At 35.2% G+C, this 27,424-nt stretch overlaps 1 protein-coding gene across 12 annotated transcripts in view; it reads left to right on the plus strand.

Moving 5' to 3' along the window:
* Positions 1–27,424, plus strand: part of LOC106788091 (forkhead box protein P1-like) — a 279,321-nt gene that overhangs the window by 120,038 nt on the left and 131,859 nt on the right. For all 12 annotated transcript variants that reach the window (XM_014751019.1, XM_014751018.1, XM_014751028.1 and 9 more), the window contains one exon: positions 19,559–19,666. In XM_014751019.1, the coding sequence (XP_014606505.1) occupies positions 19,559–19,666 (108 nt within the window). The remainder of the gene's footprint in view (positions 1–19,558; positions 19,667–27,424) is intronic.

A 27,424-nucleotide genomic window follows, 5' to 3' on the forward strand; every position in this document is an offset into this window, starting at 1 on the left:
GTATAAAACGCATGTATCGTAATGGAAAATGTAAGAAAATAAATTTTCCAGTTGCTGAAGAAGTCCCAATAAATTGACGAAACGTCCAACTCAATCAATCTAAAGTTCTACTTCTTTTAATGTCCAAGTTCCCTGTGAAAAAATTTTATCATTAAAAATTGTAATTTTGGACGAGAGAAATACTAAATAAATACTAGAAAATTTTTTGCAAAATTTATTATAAGAGATCGATCGATAGGTTTGGCATATCTCAGATATGAGTTACCCTAACAGCTTTCCGTATTCTCTAACAGCGATGATTCGCGTAGAAGGATCCCGCACGCGAAATCAAGAGAACGATAGCCTCCCACGGCAAGTTGCGGTAGCCCATGGATATAACGCGGATCATAATAATTACCGAAACTTGGCTCAAAGCTAGCATCCCTAGTTGTTCTCGGCAAGGGTTTATGGATTATGTTCGTTAAGGTGGGGTGAGGGGTAGGAAGGACGTTAGTCGAGCGTAGGTAAGACGGTTAAAGAGAACAAGAAAGAGAATTAGAGAGTATAAGAGAGAAAGATATATAGAAAGGAAGAGCTAGGCTTTCGTATTCGTGTCAGACACGTTCGACTTCTCTCATACCCACCAAAAGCTGCTATTTTCTACCTTGAATCTTCCACGTTGCCAGTTAGTCTACCTAATACTTCGATCATTCTCTCTCTCTCTCTCTCTCTCTATTTCTCTTTAGGTTTGATTATCTTTCTCACTCTCTCTCTCTCACACACCTCATCACTCGAATCAGTGGGCTTCTCCTTCGATGCACTGCGAAAAGAGAGACGTTTGCCTCGGCTCGGCAAACTTGTACAAAACTTCGATGCCGGAACTCGTCGGAATAGAACGGAACGGAACGGAACGGAACGGAACCGTCTCGAGACCGCTTTATACTCTTCACCGGTTGGCTTGGTTTGGCTTGGCTTGGCTTGGCTTGGCTTGGCTTGGCTGGCCCCCCCGTTTGACTCGCACGCTGATCCGTATCGCCTAAACGAGGTTCGGCAACGGCAACGGTGCTTAGTTCAGGGGCCGCCTCAAGAAAAGAGTTTCATTAAAATCGGGTAATGAGGCGGCCGCGCGCAGCCGACTACTACTACTACTATTACTATTATAATACTACGACTACTACGATTACTGCTACTATTACTTTTACTACTACTAAGAATACTGTTCACGAGTGTCATGTTACTAACTCGCCGAATTTTCTTCTTAGTGCAATGTTACATTCGTCAAGTATTATATTTTTGTACCGAAGTTCTTCGATCAATTTCTTTTGCTAATCAACTTATTTGTTTCTTTTTGTTTTCTCGTTAATTTTATTATTTTGTATAAGATATTTTTCTAAGGTTTTTTTTTAGGATTATTTATTATTACACAGTTGATCGTAAATCTTGAAATATTTACACGTATATTATTAGGTATATATTCGGTTTTATTTCTTGACTGAAACTTGGAGAAGTTTTTCCAAGATTATCTAAGAACAAATTGTTAAAATAGCGATAAAATACTGAAACATTATTTATAATATTATATTAGATTGTTATTAAAAAAAAAAAAAAAAGATATGTTTCCGTATCCATTTCGTAAGTAGAAATTTACTGTGAATTGGTGTATTAAATCAAACAGGAAAATAGCAATTAAACTCAGAACATCTTCAATAACTCATTTCACATCTTGCACAAGTGGTTGAAACAAGAAAGGAATAGGAGAAGAAGAAGAAAATGGTGCCAAAAGACGAAGACACTTCTCTTCTCTTCTTATGTATGAGATACAAGTACACCCTTTCTCTCGCGCATCAAAACCGCAACACAGAAACAGAAACAGAAAGAGAGAGAGAGAGAGAGAGATTCGTAGTACGTACAACCCCTTTTCATTCCTACCCTCCTTTTCTCGTATACAGTACAGTTGCCTAGCACAACCCTTTACTAACCAAAATTTATATACAAAGTATCTTTGTGCTGACCGGACTATACACCATCAGCGAATAAGTAAAACAGTAAACCGAGTTTCCGGGAACTGTTTGAATCTAGGAAGCACGGAAGGAAGGAAGGAAGGAAGGAAGGTAGGACACGAAGACTGTGGTTTAGTATCATTAATTGTACTCCTACGAATATGTCCAGTACAATTTTTATTTCCTTACATTCGAGATTCTTTATCTCCTAAAATTCGAAAATTGTTAGAAAAGTTTAATCAGATATAAACGTAGAAACTTATTAGTCATAGGATAATTGTCGATAATTCTTCGATATGTAAAAGAACGAAAATTCGAGCAGCTCGTTATCACTCTAATCCTTCATCCCTCTGATAAAACGACGAATCCTTTATTGGGATTCAAATAATCCGGCAGGTTCCTCCGAATCTCGTCCCGATATCCGATGGCTTTTCTCCACGTGCAATATATTTTCAAGAAATCAAGATCGTGGCTATCCGACGTTGGCTTTTTAGCTAACGTTCCTTTTTTAACTTCAAAAGATAAGTTATTGTCGTTGGAATAGAACCTTTACCAAATTTAACTCTCTCTCTCTCTCTCTCTCTCTCTTCTTTTTTTATCTTCTTTTTTCGTTCATGTAGATGTACAATCGTACGATACACAAATTCACCGAGTTGGTTCCTAGCGTTTAGGCGAATTACGCGGTAAATTTTACGCGATATCGAATAGCCCTGTTCCATCTTTCAAAAGCAGCTATAGAATACACATATGTGTGTATTTAATACAGTGAAGCAGAGAACCAATGGGCCGGACTATAAAGCATAACGTCGAGGAAGAGGGATGAGGGGGTGAGGGGTGCTTGCTTGCTTGCTTGCTTGCATCGGGTCAGATTTAATACTAGAAATGGTAGGGTGTGGCGAGGACTTCGAGCCGGACTCAAACGTATCGTGCACATAGTTATTTCGACTATAGTACATTCCTTTTCAAAAACTCCCTCGTGATCTCATCTTTCTTCGGAAAACTTTGATCTATGCCAGCTTATTTTATCGACGATCCCTTCTATTATCCACTTTACTTTATTATAAGTGAATTCGATACCATATTTAAAAACAAGATTTACAAGTTCATCCCTTCTTTTAGCTTTTTTTTTATCCCCCTTGTTTTTTTTTTCTTCTTTTTATTAAATCGTATTTTTGATCAGAAATTTCTTGCACATAATTATGCGTAAATATTATCGAATAATAATAATTATATATATGCAATATTTTCAAATAAAATATAATCGAATAAATCTTTTGTTTAAACGTTCCATTTATTTTGTTAGAGATTTTGGTGTAAATTTGCGTTGATTGGTGATATTACGTTTGTGTTTTAGTTTCTTGCGGTTTAGTTTTGTCGAGAAGTGTACACAGAGAGAAACTAAGAAAGGGAACTCTCGGCACTGCACTCATTGTAGATGTAACCGCTTAGTATACGGTGGGTGGTTGCATGCGGACGGCCAATGCCATCCACTAAATGCAATAAACACGGAATCTCGCAATTCGCCGCGTTGCTTGCCGTTAACTTTAGCTGCCTCGTTCTTCCTACCTCGAGACGCGACCACGATCGTTTCCTTCTCCTCTTTCTACGACGACTCCAACGAAAACTTTCCGATGAAAGAGGGTATGGGGAGGGTAGAGGAAAAGTGGAAGCTTCTATTCGTTTCTTTTATCAATGTTACGAATCTAACGCGCCTAAGCTTTGATTCTTTCTACCGAGTGCTTACGAGATAATTTATTCTTTTTTTTCCTCTTTTCTTCTTCGTGTTCGTACTCGCAATGTTTGTTTTTCTTCGTTCGTTTTCAGATCGATCGGGTATAACAAGTTTGGTAAATTTTTAAACGATTTTTTATCTGATTTGTCATTTCAATTTAAACCAAGTTTACATTGAAAATTACCAATATTCATAATGACAAAACAAATAATTTTGCAAAATCAAATATTCAAAAGAAATAAAATGAAAAAACAAAACATGATGTTCAGCAGCAAATGAAAAGTTTTCAATTCAATTTGACGTTAATTTTAAGATGTACGAGGCTTGGTTTGATTTCAAAACGATTTCAAATAAAACAGATTTCGTTAGAAATTATTAACATAATTATTATCGAGAGAATATCGTGTATGATTAAAAATAATTTCACGTAGTAGAAAATTAGACTAAATTTTAAGTATCATAAGGTTTTGAGAAAGAAAAAGGAAGAAATGAATGGAAAGAGTGTTGGGGGAAAGCAAAGTGGTTGGAATGGTGTTGGTTAACGCGCGAAATCGGATGTTCTCGCGGGTTAACAAGAACACCGGTTGGTGTTCTTGTTCGGATGTGTGTCGTTAGTATTTAGTGTTTAGTTAACATCGGGGACGGAGAAGCCGCCAGTGTTTGTAATTGGTACAGTTTAGCAGCGACGAAAGCGATTGTGTACCTCGCAGATTTCAGGCAGCTTTCGAAAGACGAGCAAGCTCAGACCGAGCAGCTTTTGTCGTAAGCAGGACATTGCATCGGCTGGTACATTCAGACATTTTCTAATCGGCGTAGGGAAAAGCTCAGCACCAGATGGCGTCCGCCTACGTATCGTGCTCGTTATCTACAATTAGAATATTCGCTTAGCTCTGATCTCCAAATAATAACACCTTCGTTTCCTACCTAAGGAGATTAAACGACATCCTTCTCTCTCTCTCTCTCTCTCTCTCTCTCTCTCTCACTCTCTCCCCCTCTCTTTGTTTTACAATTAGAGATATAAGACGATTTTCTTCGTATTAACTATTATTAAGAAAACGGAAATCAACAAAATTTAAATACATCTTTTTTATATTTAAAATATTCACAAGGCATCTTCCAAATTAATTTTCGTTTATTAATAGAATTGAAATAATTTCTTTCTCGTTTCAATATAATTACACTATTGTTAAAATAAGATATGAATAAACAACAATATTTTCGAATTTTTCAATAACACATCAACGCAATTTTTAGCACTATACCACCAATTCAAATGATATTCCTAAAAAAATGTTTCTAAATTTTGACTACAGCGAAGGCAACCTTTGAAAAAGGCTGCATAAGAATAATGAGAAATAAAAAATAATGGAAATAAAAAATAAAAAAGAGAAATAAAAAATAGAGAGAGAGAAAGAGAAGGAAGCATCCTGCATAAAGTAGGTTATTAACGTGTATCACTCAAGGCACGCGATAGGGTTTTTATATCCAAGAGTTAGTATTCAGGAACGCGTATACCCACTTATTTCGAGATCAGGAACACCCCGTTTGCCCCTCTTTTGTGCAGACTCGAGAGACGACTTTAGGAAGGCCCGAGTAGTAGTACTCTTCTATACTTCTTCCACCTTTACCCGAAAAAAAACACCCCGTATATTTCATTCTTTAAACAACAAAAAAATGCTAATGCCCTGGCCGGGCCCGTTATCGACTTGGTTCTGTATATGAAATAATAAATAATCTGGTAAGCCCCGTCGGCCATTATTTTTACGTCGACTTTATTCTTCTTTCTCTCTCTCTCTCTCTCTTTACGAAATACATACATTTTTGGGTTGACTCTACTCGGGGGGGGGGGGGGGGGTAGAGGGAAGGGGGTTGCGTCTACCTTCCTTCCTTCCTTTTTTCCTTCTCGTCTCAAACATCCTTACCCCCTTAAACCCCCACCTCACCCTTCCGCATTTCGTTATTATATACGTCGAGTACGTGACGTCGTCGAGAACGTCGCTTAAGCGAAGACTTTCGCGTCGTTTCTCGCAGTTACGATCGTTCGATTTGACAATTTATCTCTGACATGATTTAAGTTAACATTGCATGTAGGCGAATATCTGATCATATATATATATGTATATGTGTGTGTTTGTCTATGTGTATTTATTTATACGAGGGTGAATTAATAATTATTTACAACGTAATGGATTTGTATGTATGTATGTGTGTGTGTGTGTGTGTGTGTTCTATTATCAGATCATCGTAAATGATTTTTTTTTTCTTAGTATTCATAATTTTATTTTTATGATCGTACATTTTGTTGTAAAAAATATTAATAAGTCGAAGATAATTATGAAGTAATTCTTACATGCGTATGCCTATGTTATATATCTCGTTTCTCATGTGGTGATTCCTTAGAAAAATATATTTAGATCTAACGAATTTTTCTAAGGGTCAAACGTCAGAAAGGAAGTATAACGTCATACGTGCGAAAACATCTTATCGATCGGAATTCCAGAATACTCAATCGTGTACTTTTAAATTCTCTTGGAATATCAAGTTCATAAGATAGGTTTATTTTTGCATTTTTCAAATAACTTTTTCGCGACTGAATTATTGATCCAAATCTATAACGATACATTATTATCTTCTCGTAACAATGTCCCTAATTTATTTACATATGCAGAATAATTAGGTATTATTTTTTCTAAAAACTTTGTAACCCACTTAACACATCGCGAACACACACACACACATAAATTAATTAATATAATAATTTATTTCAATCTCAAATATATATAAAAAATTTAGCTACGATACAAAATATTATCAAAAGTTTTAATACTATTCTATAAAGAGAAAATGATAATAGAATAAAAAGAGAGTATATAGAAGTAAGAATCAAAATAAGAAAATTTAGAATAGATATTTTTACCGTTTTCTCCAAACTACGGAGATTCTTAAGTAAGAATGTAGGAGGTTGAACAAATAACGCCCCCTTTTTTTAAAGTTTTCTCGTAGAAAGAAAGAAAGAAAGAAAGAAAAAGAGAAAGAGAGAGAGAGAGAGAATGCGCACGCGCAGTTGCGCTTGCGCAACCTACGACTCGCGCTAGTTTTCGCAGTTAGAAATTGTTCTAGCGTAAGGTAACTCGGCCCTTCCTGGCTTAAGGTAGGAGATCGAGCCGAATCGGCCGTGCGAAAGAATCAGGCAAATCACAGGGAGACCCTTTTCAACCGTAGCTATGCTCGATCAAACAGAAATTCTCCTAAATAAAACGAGGGTACCGGACTATAAACGTGACGCTGATCGATATTCCCAGCACATTTTTTTCCTTCTAGAATACGGAAGACGCGAGATCACCAGACGTGCCCAGAACTTTTCTTCTTATCGTACCTTCTGTTCTATTCAAAACTAACCCTACCTTCTTTTTATTTTTTTTTTTTCAAAATAGATCACAAGGGTTATACAAATATGATCCTGATCGAATGTAAGCACATTTTACATCTCGTTTGAACGGGTCAAAAACATCTCATACAATATTCTTCATTAGAAAAATAATTAATAAATGATTAATATAAACATTTATTGATGATAAAGGTGTCATATATGGAATAATAACACGGTTAATTTTAGAACAGACACAAACAATCTAAATCACATCTACAACGGAATTTTTAAATTTTAACCATAATAAATAATAGAGGACACCTTACACTGATGATATCTAGGCTAACAAACACTAGTCTAGATTGAAACAGTTTTGTTGAGGTTTTTGAATAATAACGATCAAATTAACGAAGTTTAGATGTGTTGTGTTTGGAATATTAACATAAAGAGAAATGTATGTCGAATTAAATAAAAAAGACGCTGAACTTTAAAGATTAAAGTAATATGTAAAAAAATTATATTGTATAAACCTCATGTATCGTAATAAGAAATTTATAAGAAAATAAAATTTCCAGTTGCTGAAGAAGTCCCAATAAAGGGACGAAACGTCCAACTTAATTAAATTAAGTTCTACTTCTTTTCATGTACAAGTTCCCTATGAACCTTTATCATCAAGAATTATAATTTTGGACGAGAGAAAATACTGAATAAATAAACATTTATATTATATAAAATAATCATTGAATTATTATTATTGTACACACACGAAACATGGTCTACGTAAAATATTATTTTTTCTATGTTAAAAATTAATAAGAAATAAAAGTATTCGTTTCAATCGTGATTTTTTTTCTTATACGAAGAAATGGTAAAAAGAAAATAAACGTGGATGCGAGAAGAAGAAGAAGAAGAAGAAGAAGAAGAATAAGAAAAAGAATGGGATGGATGAATAGGAGACCAGAAAGAAAGTGGGAGTAAGACTTGGGTGGCGAAACGCGGCCCGAATAAAAATGGGGTGTTTATAAGCGAATATCCAATGTATCATGGTGTATTTACATATAGCACGCGTTTACCAGTCCCCGTAGTCTACGAGTAGAGTCGACCTTTTGCACACCAAGTTCCCTCGACTTTTGAAGAAGCACGAGGCCAAGACAACACACAGACCAATGCACACACAGAGTTGGCATAATAAAAATTAAATATAACGTTGGAAAGAAGAGTCACGAGTTGATATAACTCTTCCAATAAATAACCTTTTTTTTTATTCTCTTTTATTTCTTCTTTTTTTTTTCTTTTTTTTCTCGGTTCCCCATAGAATTATTCTTATTTCTTATTTTTTTTTGTGATTAATTCATTGAAAACAAAAAGATAGATTTTATTTATTTATCTATTCGCGAAGATTTGGAAAATCGAATTTACACCTAATACGCGTAATACTAGTAGATTCGAGATTGCAATTTAATTCTAGCCGAGAAACGCTTAAATGCCCTTGTCAAGGATTAAATCAAGATTAACCGTGAGATTAGCGGACTGTGCCGAGGGTTATTCTCTTCCTTCTGTCGTCTACTTTGACCCAGCCCGAAATTTCAGTTCCGCCTACTACCACCCTAATTCTTAACCAGATTACCTTTTCTTCCTACGGTATTCTCTCATTCTTTACACTTACATATATCAACACATATAAATATCTACGTACGCACGCGCGCGCGCGCGCGTACAAACACACACGTATCATTCAGTTCCATTTGACTTTATGATTCACGTTCCAACAATTAACCTAACAATTTTTCATCGAATACAGCAAAGAAAGATCCCTTTCTTTCTTTCTTTATGTTTGACTACTCGGTAATTTCTTGTTTAGATTTCTCATTCGTTATCGGTGTTACTGTGTAAGACGAAAAAAAAAAAAAAAGAAAAAAAAAAGAAAGGAAAAATAAATGAAAAGGTAAAGTTTCTCCGAAGAGGAGTCCGTCCCTCGATGAAACTGGACCCGTTACTTTAGCTAGCCGTTTCATGCTTCCCATAGACGGCCTTGAGAGATGCTATTGCCCTCTTCGAAGCTTGTTTCAGGTTCACTGTTTCTAAGAAAGAGTTGACGAATGAAACGATACGATCTGTGTAGAAATATACCGTGCATGCTTTCGTTTCTATTATGACGTGTTTGTTTACCCCAAACCCCACGCCCACACAACTATACTTTTTTTTTTCTTTCTCTTATCGAAGTCGTTAATCTCGTTAAACAATTTTTGACTCTTCTTTATATGAATATATTTGATAAAACATATAATTGTATGTATCGTAGAGCATACATTTAGAAAATATTTTCTTTTAAGTTTTCCTAAGTATTGTACATATATATATGTATGTATTATACGTAAAATATGATGATTATACTGGTTTGGAAATTCGACACCCACTCTCATAGAGCACACGTGTTAATGTTATTTACGCGCTGATGTTATTTATGCGCGTCGTGGCTTGTTTGAACAAGTGTCCCGTTGACGATGACGACAACGCCCGTCGAAATTGGGTAAAGAAAAAAAAATAAAGAAGAAAAAAAAAAAAGAAGAAGAAGAAAAGTGTTTGTCAGCAAACGAACTCGTTGCCAACGATTACGGACAATTTTGTTTGCCGCCTTTGACGAAGACAAGAAAAAAATGAATGATTGCTCATCCTCTTATTTCTTTTTTTTTTACCAATTCTATCTTATTCGTCCTTGATCCTTCTGCACTGGAGAAACATTTAAATTCATGATGCGTATAAATTTCATTTATAATAAATTATTTTTATTATACAATGGGGGGGGGGGGTAATAAAAAAGAAAATTGTTTCAATTGCAATTGAATTTGAATGATCAAAAAAGTAATTGTAATTGACATATCGAAGATATCATTTGTGAACGGTAGAACAAAATTGCAATGAAATGATAAATTATTTGAATGATAAAAAAAAAAGAAAAAAAAAAGAAAAAGAAATTCGTATATTAAAAATGATAAGATTTATACGCAGCAGATATGAAAATAAATATATAAGATATGCATATTTTATAATGAAACACATATGTTTACATAATAACATATATAATCCAGTAAAAATGAGCATATGTACATACAAGCTACATCATACCATATATATGTACATATATTATATATCATGTTTCATAACAGTAGGTATGCTCGTCTTGTGTCAATTAAGCCGTTAAGTAACGAAATCAACGTAGAGCGAACGTTTAAATGTGCGTTCGTCGAAACTAGTATTTATCTTCTATCTAAAAGATCTCTACTAGAGACAGAAAGAGAGAGAGACAGAGAGAGAGAGAGAGAAAGAAAAAACCTGTTGTTCGTCGTTAATCACGGTAAATGTTTTTCTACTACTCTTCCTCGATGAGTAGTAGAGTCGTGAGAGTTCTATTGTAGTTGTTCCAACTTTTACTCACATGCATACACGAAAGTGAGAAAGATAGAAAAAGAATCAAACAAAAGAGAGAAATAGAGAAAGAGAAAGAGAGGACTTTTGCAAAACGCGGGAGGCGATTTAAATCGTCGTGTTCGCTTTTTGTAGGGGGCGCGTAACACCGCGAAAGGGTGCGGGGGTTTGTTGGGATGGGATAGTGAAGAAAACAAGAAAAAAAAGGGAATATAAAAAAAAAAAAATGTAAAAAGAAAAACGTAGCAGCGAACGGTGGGGGCTACGGGGTGAGTAGTAGTCTGATGGGTGGGTGGGGTAGGTTGGTTGGTTAGTTGGTTGGTTGGTTGGTTCGGGTTTAGGGGGAAAAGAGAAAGAGTAAATCCGAGTTAAATGCATTCCCGTGCGTAGCTAAGAGCGAAGGTGCGTTTTTCCTCTTTTGTTTCTTCTTTGAAGGTAAATAAAAGAAAAGGGTTTCGCGAATGAGGGAGAGAATGTGAGAAAGAGAAAGAGATAGATGAGAGAAGAGGTTGCAACAAGCTCGACGAGTCGCCTGGCTCTGCTTATTAAAGGCATTAATCTGCGAATCTCTACCGGGTGTCCGCTTTTAACGTCATCTTTTCTTTTCGTCTCTCAACGTGTCTCTGCTTTGTGTCTTTTTTTCTTTTTCTTTTTTTTTTGTTTTATTTTGTTTCTTCTGTTTCTCCATTTTCCATTTCTCTCTCTCTCTCTCTCTCTCTCTCTCTCTTTCCACACATACATACACACACACACACCCATATAGTGACAAACGGATAGTATTACTTAGAGCATTTTCGTGATACCATTTAAATTGTGTTTTGTAATTAGTTGAAGTGTGTGTAGGACCCGGCGCTTATGCCGATTACGTTTTTCCTCTTTTCCTACAGTTCATCCCTTCGCTCTTCTGGATATCTTTCTGTCCCTTTTTTCTTTTCATTATTTTGCTTTATCTCTTCTCTTCTCTTCTCTTCTCTTCTGCTTATTCGTTCGCTCGTTCGCTTGGTTCCCTTTAGCTTTTCTCAAGAGCTCGTTCCCGCAGGACTGATAATTGCTTTTGTCGGATTTCATACTATAACACCACATACGTTTAACTTTTGTATGCGTTTGTATATGTACAAGTATATTATCATGATTATTTCGTTAATAACACCCACACACACACACACACACACACACCACCCACCCCACATCTTGTGTTTTTGATACGTCTTATTACACATTTCAATTTGGGCTTTTTTTTGTTTTTTGCTTAAATCGATCGTATACTATTTCTAATTTCATATACAAACTTCAATTCTTCTAATAGCTTTATCGATTAGAATAATTTATAAAATGATTGAAATAACAAATAGAGAACCACTATGTATTGAAATCTTATATTCACAAACTCTTACTTACTATCAGTGTCAGAAATTTTTCTTATGATCGAGCATGAGACATGAAAATCGAGACTCTAAATGCGGACCGGTTTTTCATACGTAAAAACGTTCTCAGAATGACTATACTTAAATCGATTCAATTAAAAGATCGATCCTTAAACACGTACGATCAAAACGAGATTTAATCTATGCTTTCACATAAATATTTAACTTTATCTGCAAATACGCAAAATAATTTTAAGAAAATAGATTTGCAAATGATCCTAAAAATCGATGAGGATTAGATTTTATTGGAAAAAAAGTAATAAATTTGTATTCTCTCTCTCTTATCATATTGGATCATCGGATCTCGAATGGATCGATAATGCATCGATATTTAATAAAAAAAAAAGATACCCGTAATTTGTATGTATGCTTATAAGGATATATATTTGCAAACGTTTTCTTTTTTTACAATTCGAACGTCTGTATAATTTATCATTCCGTAAATCGAGGCTTTCACGTCGAATCGTGCCATTCGGATTTCGTTCCGGAATGCGTTGTATTCACACCAATCCACACACCACACACACACACACACATACAAATTTATACACGTGGAGTAAAAGTTCGTCGATTTATCGAGTCATCCAAATCGATATTTTGTCCAATAGCGAATTAAATTCGGCGGCATGTTCAAAATCAATCGATTTATTTTTGCATATCGGAAAATTTCCAATTTTCAAATTGAGAAGGAATTCAGGAAATAAAAAAAGAAAAGAATAAAGGAAAATAAAATCTAAAGAAACGTACGTCCTATTGGATCTTAGTCATGATCGAGTATTCTCGTTGATCATTCTACAAGATCTCCACGTGTTTTTTTATTATTCGAAAGAAGAAGAAGAAGAAGAAGTCAACCTGCTGTATTTCTGCAAAGCTCCTCGTAGTTGATTGTTAACAGTGGTGGAATCTGCGTACAGCTGGAGGCTTCCTACTAATACACGGGTCAAAACAGACCGGAAAAGCATGCCGCTTGGAAGCACTAGGACGAGGAGGGAGGTGGAGGGGGTGGTGGGAGGAGAAGATTGGATGATGTTGGAGGGCTGCGTGACTTCACGCGTACCAGAACCTCTTTCTCCATTTTGCTTGTTCACTCATTCTTTTCGTCTCTGTTTCACCGCGTTTATCTCTATCTCTCTTTCTTCCTCCACCACCTCCTCCTCCTCCACCTCGCCTCCTCCTTCTCCTGGCTCGTTTTATCTCTGTCTATCTCTCTTTCGTTTTCTATCACCGTCTCTCTTTCGTTGTCCCTCGCGCCTCTTTCGTACACGTACGGTACACTCTCTCGCGGCCCCGGCAAAACTTAACAAAACAATTTGCTCCAAAGCAAACAACGGCATCCGGTTTACTTGTGAATAAACAACATATTTATTTTTAGAGGCCTCGAGGCCGTAACTCGTTTGCTCGACCGCTTGCTCGAAGCTCTCCTCCTTCTCCTCCTCCTCCTCCTCCTCATTCTCCTCCTGCTCCTCCTCCTCCTCCTCTTGCTGTTGCTGCTGTTCCTCCTCCTCAGTCTACCACCTATTTACCCGTTGTGCCATACGACTTTAACTGACGAGAATAAAAATTGGTGGTGGAGGCGAGAGATCATCTCTTTCGACACTTCGTTTGTATTTTACAAAAGTCTTTAATGTTTCTTTTTTATTTCTTTTTATTTTATTTTTGTTTTATTTTTTCTTTAGTTCTTTTTTTTTTTAATTCCTTTTTTTTCCTTTCCTTTTTCGTTAACATGTGTTTATTTTATATATATGTATATATAAGTAAACATGGTATGCAGATTGTCTGAAATTTTGTTGAAGAAAAAAAAAAAGAAGAGAAGAAGAAAAAAAAACAACAAAAAAGCAAATAAAGATTTCGAAGGAAAGAGGGAGAGTACGTCGATGACGATTATCAGAACGAAAAAGTCAGAAACGATTACAACATCGGGCTGCATCGCATGTGAACCGGCACGAGCTAAGGTAAATATTAGCGGCTGCCACGTCAAGGACTAGTAACAGGCTAAGTATTTCCAAAAGAAACGTACGACTTAAACGAACGACCGTTAAAAATCATCTTTTTTATTCTTTCATTTCTTTTTTCTACCAATATCGGAACGTTTATCAAAAGGATGAAAAAATACGATCATTAATGTATCAAATAAACGCTTAGTTGCAATAACATATAACTTATTATCCATATTTTATGATATTTCTAAAATGTATGAAGTAACAACAAAATAATAAGCTGGAAAAAAGGAATAAAATTGTAACATTTAAAAGAGAAGATGAAGTTTAACGTTCCGTTAAAGTTTAACGGTGGAAGTTCGAACAGGTCGAACGGTAAAATCGATCTTTCCACTTCATTCTCTCTCTTTCTTTCTTTCTTTCTTTCTTTCTTTCTTTCTTTCTCACTCTCTTTACGTTCAAGGTGTTATCAGAGTGAAAATTTGCAAGTTACATATATTTTTCGAGTGCGTCGCGCGTAAATCAAGGAGCCGAAGGAACGCGAGAAAGCGAGCGAGCGAGCGAGCCACGATTAAAGCCAGGGTTCTAACAGCGACCTAATTCGAAGATAAGATAAGTCGTTAAGTGCTCGGCTGGCGGCATCGATACTACCCAGTGTTTTATTGCGCCACCCCCGAGTAACCCTTCGCCCACCAGCACCACCACCACCATCACCATCACCACTGCCACTACAACCACTACCATACTACTACTACTACTACTACTACTACTACTCCGTTACCACTACTATTACTCCCAACACCATAACCATCACTTCTTTCTCCTCCTACTCCTTCTCAAGATTTATTGTAAAATTCGATAGATATTGCCAATTACAACCCCCGGAGGCGCACGATCGGCACCCCTCGCTATCGACGATAGAAGCCCCGGCACCTCCTTCCGCTCGCCTGAAGAATTTTAAATGCGTTTTATGTACAGAGACGACGTGGTGCGTTGCATAAATCTATCGTTCCTTCTTTCTCTTTCTATCTTTTCTACTCTTTCTTTCTTTTTTTTCTTTCTTTCTTTTTTTATCTTGTTCGCGCTCTCTTCTCTTCTGTTTCTCTCTTACCATTCCTCGCCACCCCCTTGAAAATATGATTACAATCACTGCCTCGCACCGAAAGGTCTCTCCCTCGGTCCTACAAACCTTCTTCAACCAACCACCCACTCACTTCTCTTCCTTCCCTTCCCTTCCTCTCTCCAATCTCCACCTCTCGTCCCAATCAGAATACCCGCGGTGATAAAACGTTTCATTTCGTTCGGGGTTGTTTCCGACGGAAAGAAGACTCGAATAATCTTCAACTGATTATTGTTCTTTTCTCTTACACTCGATTTAGATTTTTATACACTTACGAATACAAATACGCATAAGTATTAGGTTGCTAGAGAAATTCATGGTAATTTATATAAATATACATGCTCGATTTTTATTATTTTAACGTGCATATCGTTTTTCTCAAAATCAATACGAGTAATTTTTTTTCTTTTTTTTTTTTTTTTTTAAATAATAATATATAAAAAGAGAGAGAGAGATACTTCTTATATGAAATACGAAATACTGTGATTATACAAATTGATTCTATCGGATAGAAATAAAAAATTATATAATCCCAAATTCCAAAAAAAGAAAGAAAAAAAAAGATAAAGGTGATAGAAAACGTTAAATAAACCTAACAGTTTAAATTTTCATAGCCTAGATTCCTTTTATATCGTGATACTCTTGGTAATAAACGTACGAGACACTATTTCGTATGAAATTTTATCGGATTTTAAATGTGCACACGTCATTTTAATAATAAAATGAAAGACTGAGAGAGAGAAAAAGAGATGGTGAAGCTAAACGAAATGATTCTCCCTTCCACCGAACCCATCACCTTTACCCTCTTTACCTCTGCGTGCTCGCGTGTCTGCGTGCTCACTTTTCTCGTTCATTGCTATGACTCGTGCATGTTGCATTCGCTTCGACGTAATTACCATGATTATTCTTCGTATTCTTCGCGCGGTACACACGTTCAACGATTTGTCGCATTAATGCGATAAACTCACGCTCTAAATAGGAAAGATTCTCATTTTATTTGGTATTTATGTTTTCATATAGAAAAAAATACTTGTGTTATATGCGTATATATATATATATATAATCATTAATGTGTGGATATATGTGTGTGTGTGTAAAATATTTATCATTCATTTAACGTCACAATCGATCTATATAAAAACAGTGTAAAATAATCAACAACAAATGTAGAAATATAAATGCAAATTTATTTCATATATTAAACGACTAAATTATGATCATTATTATTGACTATTTAAGATATATATATATATAGTCATACGTAATAGTGAAATATCAATAAACTATATATACACTTACTAAGTTTACTTAAACCAATACTGTCTATTATTATAACAAAAAGGTACATTCATTTCTACGAACGACATTGGAGTTGTAAGTTATGTGTAACGATCATGTTGCTAATCGATGAAGTTCTTCTCTCTCTTTCTCTCTCTCTCTCTCTCTCTCTCTCTTTCTTTTCTCTCTCTTTTTTTTACTTGCATACTACTGAAAGTAACTCTCACGAGAATGCACGCAGAGAAGTTGTTCCAAGTCAGAAATAAACAGTGCTGCTGGAAAATAATGAAGCGGATATATATAAATATATATATATATATATATATTCCCTTCATGCATATATAAATACAGGACGGTTTATCGAAGCTATATTGTAAGCTTCATTTGCATGAGCTCGATCATGTTCTTTTTCTCCTCTCTCTCTCTCTCTCTCTCTCTCTTCCTCTCTTTCTCAAACGCGCAGCTGGACATACACGCGACAAAAGAAACGCTTTAACAAAACACGCAACCAACGACGACGACAACGACGACACGACGACGAAAATGATGACGATGACGATGCTGACCTGCACTTCGTGAAACTCTACTTGAAACATAAACACGAATTAGCATTATTCTATATAAGCATGCATTATGTTTATTCTTTCCAATGAAAACTTTTCATTTTATTTATTCATATATATATATTTGATTGCTAACAGTAAACAATATTGGATAATCTTAGGAAAGTTCATAAAAATGTATTTTTTTTGGATTAATTTACTTGAAAATATTTCTACGACATATTTGCTGTTTATTTTTAAATACAAAAAATTATATTTTTATAATATATTCTTCACAAAGGCGTAGGTAAAAATGATTTTCACGAGGTCGTAAGAATGAACAAAAATATTATTTATTTAATTTTAATTGGCAAAATATAAAAATGTTTGAAAAAAAGTATTTTTTTTTGAAAAATCTAATTCTAATAAATGTATTATATAAATCTGAAGGAAATAATATGAGAGAGATCGAGGATGAATGTTTTAAAACGAATTTCGGAATGATGCGCGATCGATCGGAAACGAGAGAAAATTATATAGAAAACTGATTGACTTTTGTTTGTTCGCTTATTTTAACATTGTAATTCGAAATTATTGACTTAATCAAGAAGAGAAAGGATTATCGTTTAATTATCAAACTGAATGAGACGAAATGCAGTTCTTCGGTAAGCCCGGTAATTTGTTCGACAAACAAATACGATTGTTCTCGGGAAATATCTATTCGAATATGGCGAATCAATGTCTCCTAATTTATTTGATAATTAAATAATTGATCGTTTACAATTCGATCGATATCAACGATATAATATTTCTACTTTTGTATTATAAAATTAGGTTAAAAATTATTCCAATTAATTTCGGAGACACGAAACTTCACTTAACCAAAAAGGCTATTTGAATAGATGAAAAGAGATGAGTGTATGATACATTTAATTGAATATTTAATGCTAAATTAGATACAAAAATTGAGGCGTTAAGAATATGAGTAAGCTATTACACACTTTTTCATTTTTTCTCTTTGAATCTATAAAGGTAGAAATGATCTACTTTCAAAACTGGACTAATGTTACAAAATGGACAAAAATTGGTACAATTTTTTAAAACGTTTTAGTCAAAATCACAGCTAGTTGGTTGGTCCACTAATGTGTGTTGCATTTATTAATTATTATATATTTATTTATTTTTAGATATTTTTTTAAAAATTGAGTATAAGAAATTTTTGTGATATATCTAATAATAATTATTGAATTATTATTCATTTTTTAAAATTAAAAAATATTGTGTATAAAAATTTAATGATGTATTGCATTTAATAATAATTGGATTATTATTTAATTTTTTTTAAATAGAAGATATAGGTGTATGTTACATTAATTATTTCTTTCGTTAGAACAATTTACAATGAGAATTGTTTGAAGATTTTCCAGAAAAACTTTTCGTATATAATTAAACATCTATTAAAATTATAAGAAATGCAAAGGAATAATAAAGAAATAAAATCGAGGGGTGGTTATGGGGTGTTGCTCGCGAGAGAGGGTAAACTAGCCGGAGACGAAGAGCATTCTCATTATACCCTCTTGATTTATGTGCATGCCATCTTGAAAATCCTAGGCTAGAAATAAAGTTTAAGGAAAAATAAGACTCGTCTGGCTGGCTGAGTAAAAGTTAAGTTGCGATAGTTAGAAAAGGAATAAGAAAAAGAAGAAGAAGAAGAAGAAGAAGAAGATAAAGAGGGAAAGGGGGAGGGAGGAAGTAAGGTGATGACAAAGTCTGCAAAAATATATTACAGAAATAAGCTTGGCGGTGGAGTAACGCCATCGTTTAAAAACTTTTTGACTATACGAACTTTCCCCTCCCCTTTAAGATCGATGTTACATCCTCGTCTGTTTTTTTCTTTTTTTTTGTTAACGAGCGAACGGTAAAATATATATATATACACACAATATATTCGTGCGTTTTAATAAAATATTATTTAAAAGAGGAAAAACGTTAAAACGATACGCTCAGATTGTTATTATTTGCAATAATTTACTGAATCTCAAAAGTATAATTTTTTTTATTAATTTTTTGTTACTTCTATTTTTTTTGTTTTTTTTTTTTTTGTTTTTTTTTCGCAAAACCCTATTACAATGAATTATACCGTATGTTTTTCCCAGCAGTATAGAAAGTTATTTTTTCATTTGGAAACATTAATAAAAACGCAAGTATATACACAGGTAGGTAGGTTGCTACGCTATCCCTCCGATGTTTGTAAATTTATCGTGTGAGACCGTACGCGTCTCGTTGTTTCGTATATTCCAAGCTGATTAAGCATGGAATGTTGTGGGTCCTTTCATTTTATTGCACGAAAGAGGAATAAGCTCGCCTAGAGGGATTATTAATTTGTGCTCGGCATTTTACTTTTGAAAAATATCGACGCACGCGAAACCGAGTCAATAATTATATACCCCTCATGGTGGAAATAACTTTTCTTTTACAAAATAATATTATATCGAAATTATTCGAGTGAGATGAAATAAATCAGTAAATAGAATGCACATATTATACACCTACGCGTATACACGTATATATATATATAAATTCATACATATGTAATAATAACATAAAAGAGAGATGGTAAATAATAATGTTTACGCAAGATGACAAAAATGATTATATTTTCATAAAATATCGTATATTTCAATGCAAGTATACTCTACTACGATTCCGGTATAAAGATATTAAATAAATACGTTGTTATATTATCGCAGGGACATATCGGTGAGAATCCGTTCGACAACGGTTCTTGGGGAAAGGAACATTTTCAACCATCGACGGTTCCCTGGCAGCTAAATCCACGCGGCCACTCTCGACCCAGTGTAAGTAAATACTTCATTTACGTATTAATTAAATCATCAAATTAACAACGATGAGCGTTTATTCATCAATCCAAGAAAAAAAAGAAAAAAAAAGGATTAATATAAAATATTATTTATTATATAGATATATATATATAAATGTGTATATAACCATTAATAACTTTTAATATAAAATCTGAAATATTAAAATATTTTTAAAAAAGTAAAGCGTATAAGTCACCGTGTTAAACGAATTAACGCAATAAACAAAACGTCATAGAAATTCTTTATTCCCCCCCCCCAAGTAAAAGTAAAAATAGGAACAAGAGTTGGAAGAAAAAGGATACGAAACAAAAAAAAGAAAAAGAAAAAGAAGGAAAAAGGTGGAAAGAAATCGGAAGGAAGATGGAAAAAGAAAGAAATCCGGCCACTCATTGTGTCCGCAGGTAACAAAAATGTTCCTAGTTTTCTCGAGTACTTTTTTCCCTAATGTAAGAGTTTGCTGCTCCTCCTCGTTGTTACATCGTAACCCTGTAACTACCCTGTCTCTTTCTCTCTTTCGTATACGGTCCTTTCTTTTTTCCTTTCCCCCTCTCTCCCCTTTACTTTTATCGTCAGTCCGTTGAAATCCACCCTTCTCGTTTTCTCTTTCTCTTTCTCTTTCTCTTAAGCTTCGTTCGTGCTGTCAGCCGGTATTTATAATACGCTTTGTTTTCCCTCAGCTATTTGTCTTGGCTCTCTCGGCTCCTTCGCTAACGTTATTATCTCGCGTTTTATTTTTATTTAATTCTACGCTCCTTCCACCAGAATGTCTCAGCGTATTCTGACACTGTCAGCTATACCCTTACATTTTCCAACCCCTTTAAAAACAAATCTTTCCTTCTTTCCTACATTCTTTTTTTCTCCTTCTTTTTATTTTTTTTGTAATCGACGTTTCTACGCGCGTGATCCTTGATTTAATATGGTTTATTTCATTAATAAAATTTTACTTTTATTATCTTTCATAATTATATATATATATATATATAGATGATTATTTTCAAAAATAAAATAGTTCATCTATTCTTTAATTAAATGAAATTATTTAATTTAAACTGGAAGTAAATAATACTTGAATTCGCTCAGGTAGGCGTGTGTTACTAATTCAAACCACCATACGATACGTTTTGAATTTCACGTGAACACGTATTCGCTGCGTGAAGATTTCTGGGATGCTGACAAATGCACACGTGTTAGGAACCTAACTACTCACCCTCTGTCCTACCTTTTTTCTTGCTATGAGAATAAAGGACACGCACGATCGTTAAGTGCAATGTCTTATATATATATGAATGCACGTATATATGCATATATATATATAGGAGAGAAAGAGATAGAAAAAGAAGCATATGAGATCATCGTTGAATTACAAGGATGGCTGATGGAAATGAACGCGGCTGTGCTGACGTCGATGAACATACGCGAGAGATCGTGCTCGTTTTCGATATGATTACGCGTTAGCTATTTTCTATGTAGAAGAATTGAACGTGACTTTTTGTTTACGCTTCATTCACGCGCAAGTTTACTTTTTCAGTCTTCGTTAAGCCACACACACACACACACAGAGTCGTGACTCATCTAGGATTCAATTATTTAAATTATCCTATACGATCATTATTTTATATACAATCGTTACTAACATTCTTTTAATACAAATGTTTGTAATGAAATAAATTTAAATCTACAATACGAAATATTCATTGCTTTATTGTTCAATAAATTTAAGTAAGATATATTATCTTCGTAAGAAAGAAGAGAAAATTGTATATAGAAGTGTTTGTTATGTTGTTAATTAGTTCGAACAATTAGTTTTAGTTTTAGTTTTGTTCTAAAGTTGAAATATATTGAGATAGAATATATAAGAGTTGTTGTTGAATATTTGTAAAAAGAAAAGTTGTATCGGAAGCCCTCCAAACCCGAAAGGGACGGAGTATAAATAAATATTATCTTCGTAATAATGTTTAATCTAACAACAAATCGATCAGGATAAATAAGTGTTTTCAGTGAATAAGATTTTTTAATTTTGATTGGGCAAGAATACGAATGGCGAGGAAAAAAAAATCAGTGCAGGGGTGATTTTTAGCCTCCCAGTGACTGCGACAACACCACCACCACCACCGTCACCACCCTCAAGGGTTTTAAGATATGCAGGACGCAAGGCACGCTTTCCTAGCGAGACTATTTCAATACGAATGAGAGACCCTCTCTCTCTCTCTTCTCTCTACTCTCGAGGAGACGATATGGTTCGAAGCGAGAAACTCGCGGAAGATCTACTTCTTGATTACAGAACTTTTTACCTAATTACATAACATTGTTACCATTTACAAAGTCGCCAAAGGGTCTACGTTTGTCGACTACTAATCAGGAACGTTCTAAGGATTAGCATCCTCTCGAAGATGAGAATCTCGTTCGGTTTCGATGGAATTCGTGAAATTCTTCCAACGTGTAGAAGCTACGTGTTCTTTTTAAAGAGAAAAAGAAAAGGGAAAAAGAAGTTTTATCGTATAAGAGCTTTAGAACTCCGTAATTACAAGAAAGTAGAAAATAGCTTTTAGAGAACTATATTCTAGGAACATTTAACTTTTCAACCCATACACACAAAATATCTTCAATTCGGACTAAAATCGTTAGCAACCTCTATAAATATTAAACAAAGTAATAAAAAACAACAATTCGAATGACCATATTCATTCATTCATAAATCAAACAACTTAAAAAAATAATTATAATAATAATAATAATATTTTGTATAAATATATTTTATTTTTTGAAGAAAAAGAAAAACAATAAATTGAATAGTAAAATTTGATCAAAGATTCTCGAATATCAGACATTAAGACGTCTGGCAGTTCGACCTTCAACCTCCCGTAGCATAAACCCCTTTCGGCCGCAGCCCCTTTTAGAAAGTAATAGTAGGGAGGGTTACTCTGGTAAGTGGGTGTAGGTAGGTAGATAGGTAGCCTTTAGACGACGACGACGACGACGACGACGAAGGTTCACCAGTCTCGTCTCGTCTCGTCTCGTCTCGTCTCGTCTCATCTCTTCTCGTCTCCATTGTCCTCTAATTCTCATCCGATCCTCACATTACGTAATTTTCTCTTTATTATTTTATAATTCCCGACAGAGAGTGTGCGGTACCTGGACCTGTGCCGGAGTCTGATCCAACTCCGGCAGATCCGCAAGTTTCTCATTCCGTTGCCTGCGCATACTAATGCGCGCATTTATTAATTATTCCATCGCTAATTACCACAGATTCTATTTCTCTTTCTTCTTCTTCTCCTGCGTCATTTCTCGGGTTACGTCACTCACCGATTGAGATTAAAACCTTATCGCTAACTCAATCTCCTAATAAATTCGAGAACTGAATTTTAAGAAAACAATAAAATATGATAAGACGGAAAAAAGGAAAGATAGGAGTAGGTTTGTTGTAATGGTAGTAGTAGAATTTCGTGTTGGTAAGAAATATATATATATATTCACAAGAGAAGAGAAAGATAGAGAGAGGGAGAGGGAGGGAGAGAGAGATATTGATTCGGTAGAATGCTCCGCGGATTCCGAACGGATTCTTTACATTGGACTTGAGTTCGGTGGGCTTCGGGAATGAAATTCCCTTTTAACGTCGGCCAGGCGATTCCTTTTCATGGCAATCGCAAATGTTTAATTGGCTTGGCCGAGAAGCAGGTAACGGCAACGTTAATTGCACTAGATTGCCACCGGGCCCGCCCGCCTTAGCGAACCAACCAACCAACTAACCAACGAACACGAACGAACGAACGAACGAGTATTGTAGAAATTCGAGAAGAAGATAGAAAGATAGAAGATACCTAAGGCAGGTGGATGGTCCGACAAGCAACTAGACGATTCTTGGCTCCTTGGAAAAGACTTCTCTGCATTGAATGCTAAACAAAAGTTAATTTATATCCGGAGGTCGAGACTTTGTAGGAGAGATCGGGAGATGAATGGCTGTACATTTTGCATACCAAGTGGCTCGTCAGTTCCTCAAGGACCAACGAACGGAGTTAAAGATCCCGAGGGATCCTCCCTCCGGGATATTCTCTTTTCTATCCCTCTTTAGCTTTTACAATTCTTAGAGAAGGCGCACGTACCCAGAGCATCCTTGAAAATCACTCGATCGACACCTCCTTTCATACTTTATCAGAAATTCCGATACTGTTCTGGGACATTTTCGAATAATAATTTAAACCTGATCGAAATCATAGATTTTCTATTCTTCGAAAACGATTTATTTATCTATTATGATAATAATAATAATAATTATTATTATTATTGCAATAATTTTGAGCAGAATAAAGAGAAAAGTTTAAAGTATAAGGGTAAAATCGATTGAGTTGAGGTAGTTGAAACGAGAATGAGAAATTTTCTTCTCGTTCGAGAGGCACGCAACGATCCGAAGATATTCCCTTTAGGGTCGTCACCCTTAAAATCCTGCGGTACGTTGTACGAGAAAGAGAGAGAAAGAGAACATTCTCGTTCTTCGATAATCATATATCCCCTTCAAGAGAAGAACACCGAGTGTTCCAACGCGCAACGCCTGCAGTAATGAACGAAATTACGGCTGAGAATTAGTCGGCGCTAAATGAATTTCTCTTGCGCTTCAACGATTTCCTGATAACACCGTGGAAAGCTTCTGTACCGTTGGGTTTCGTCTCGACGTCAAAAACCGCTTTCACTGAAACTCGATTTTCAACGATTGTTGCACAAAAGATTACGCGGATAAGTAAACAGATTAATCCAAATTATTTCATAAAATATCGCGTACTAAATTTGCCTACCTGAAAAACGACGAAAGAAATATTATAGAAATAAAACAAAAGAAAAAAAATAATTAATAGAACAAGGATCAAATGTAATAAATAATAAATCAAGGTATACAGATTGCATTTGGTTATCCTGGATAGGAAGCCTGTTGATCCAGTGTCCCGAAGGTGGAACAACATCGTCTAGCCGGCGTTGAACTTTCTCGATACACAAGGCAACATAGCAACACAACACGGTAAAGCACAACAAGTGGGAGGGATGCTGAGGGTGGAAAACACCTTCCCTCTCTCTCTCATTCTCTTTCTCTTTCTGCCAGTGGTAGAGATGTACAGCCACCGGAACGGAGAGGCGCGCGTCGCCAGTGCCACGTGCTTCACAGTCCCTCCTCGTTTCTACTCCCTCTCCCTCTGTCCCCCTCTTCCTCACTCCCTCTTTCTATTTTCCTCTCTTTCGCTCGCGCTCTAAACAAGCCCTCTCTTCCTCCCACCTCGATCAGCCAAACGTCTACACCCCCTTTGTCATATTTCACGTGTTGGAATCCCTCATTTTCTATCAGATATTCATTTATTTATTTTTATCAATCGTTCCTATAAAATCTACGTTTATTTTTTATTTTTTAACGATACTAGAAAATATTCGCATTAAATTTAGAGATCAATTAGAGATCATGTAAATTTGGTTTTCTTTTTCTTTTTTTTCATTCGTTATAATTTTTAACATTTGCATTAATTCACAAATATTCTTACTAATATAATTTTATTGACTTTCGCGTTTGGCGTTTCGGCTAAAATATTAGAAAATAACGAAGTAGCATAGTGCCTCTCTTATCGGACGATTTCTTGGAAGAAACTTCATATAAACGACGATACGCCGGAGGGGTTTGGTTTTACCTCTTTCCTACTCTCCCCCTTTGTTTCCCTCTCTCTTTCCTGATACTCCCTCGTCGACGAAGCAAAGTCAAGACGCAATCCGAGCAAAGAGGCAACTAAAGCCAAGTTGGAGTCTAACAACGTAACCGAAACGTGCAACCTTGTAAATAGATGTCTGGATCGTGCTAATACCGTTTTACCTAGCGTTGTACGTAACTTCCTCTCCTTGTGAGAGGAGGAGAAGGGGAAAGTGGAAGAGAGGATCGAAGGGAAAGGGCTTAACCTTCTTGTACTACCTATGCCTATTTCCTTACGTGCACACGCATGCACGTGCTGGGTAATTAGTGTCCTAATGAACTCGGATCCTAGTTAAGGAGCTATTTTCTCTCTCCCTCTCTCTCTCTCTCTCTCTCTCTCTCTCTCTCTCTCTCTCTCGTATTCTCTCATTCTCTTACTAGCTATGTAAATAATCGCGAACACGCGCGATCTCTCCCGACTCTAACGCATCGAGAGAGTTTTGGCGTCGTTCGCGATCTATCTCGATAAGTGTAAACGTTTTAGTAGAGTAGTGGTGGTAGTGGTGTTGGTGCACGGTAACGAGCCAAGATCAGAACATTATTGCAAGCGCAAAGTCCTCGGATATTTTTGTAAAGTGGAATAATAATGAGCTGTCATAGGTGGTAAGGTACCTACTACCTCCGTGAATCCGCGTACGATCGTAAATTTCTGCTTCCGCTACTAATTACCGTTGATTTATTCGACACTAAGTTAACATCTTTGTACATGTATACCATGGCTAACGTTACGCCGATTATTTTTGATCAAATTTCGTTATTTAAATATATTATAAATTATATTTACTATTTGGATATTAAAAGGAATAATAAGTTTTATTACTTTTCTTTTTTTCCGGATTATTAAAATATAGGATTGTCAAAATTCACGTCGTAAGACATTTAATTCGCAACAACAAAGCAATCCATTTGATTCGAAATCTTGAAACGCTTCGATACTCGCGAGTTTCTACTTTCTCGGAAAAAGGATAAAAAGTCACGGGAAGAAAAAAAAAAAAGGGAATATATGGAATCGGAGTCTCTTTTAGAAAGAGAGTCTTTAACGATACTTTGATATCGTGCGAGATAGAGAGTGCAGTTCTAGTACGACAATGGGCACGTTTGCGCATTAAACGCGAACGTCCTTATGCGACTTTGAACGACTTTTTGCTTTTACGACAGGACGATTTGAATTTTATGCTAGACGATATTTGAATTACGATGCCTCGTAAAACGACATTTTCGTAAGCGCGTGTACGTATGACAGTAGTGCCGAGTAACTTGATTCTATTCGTAAACTGCCATTGCGTGTACGTCGTTTTAACATTTAGAAAATCGTTTCTAATCTTTCTAAGAAGAAGGAAAAAAAAAAAGGAAAAACACAATTTTAGATTATTTTTCATTTCTTTTTATCGTTTAAATTCGATTATGAAAAAGATTTAAAACGTTTTGTCTTTTTTTTTTTTTTTGTCTTTTTCTTCTTTTTTTCTTGATAATTTGAAAATAATTTCGATATTTTTGATTCTTTTCGATTAAACGAGATTTTTCGATTTTGCCAAAAAAAGAAGACAAAAAAGTAAGAGCCGACAGTTTGGAGCCAAATAAATTCTATTATTAAACCATACGCGAATCCAGATCATGACTCTTAATTACAGTCGCATTGTCCACGTTTGCCAAATATCATACACATTAAAATTGTAATAAACCGATCACGTGGTATAGACAGGGATAATAATTTTACTGTCACTTTGGATCGATAAATATTTGATCGTAAATATTATTTCGCCAAATTACTTACTCCTTTAAATTGGAACAATATATTTGTGCACATATAAATACATCGGTGTCGAAAATTGATAGTCAACCTACTTATGATTGACCAACAAGTTTGTACATTTGTATTTTCTCCAAATATGTGTGAAGATAAATTGAGAAAAAAAATTCATTGAGTTGTTGTCCTATAACAAAATGTTTTAGTCCAATTTTTGATAAACAACTTACATTAACCGATCAAAAATATTAATAAGCACGAACTTTTT

The sequence above is a fragment of the Polistes canadensis genome, unplaced genomic scaffold, assembly GCF_001313835.1.
Source record: "Polistes canadensis isolate GaletaPanama2010 unplaced genomic scaffold, ASM131383v1 scaffold_125, whole genome shotgun sequence".
Classification (NCBI taxonomy): Eukaryota; Metazoa; Arthropoda; class Insecta; order Hymenoptera; family Vespidae; genus Polistes; species Polistes canadensis.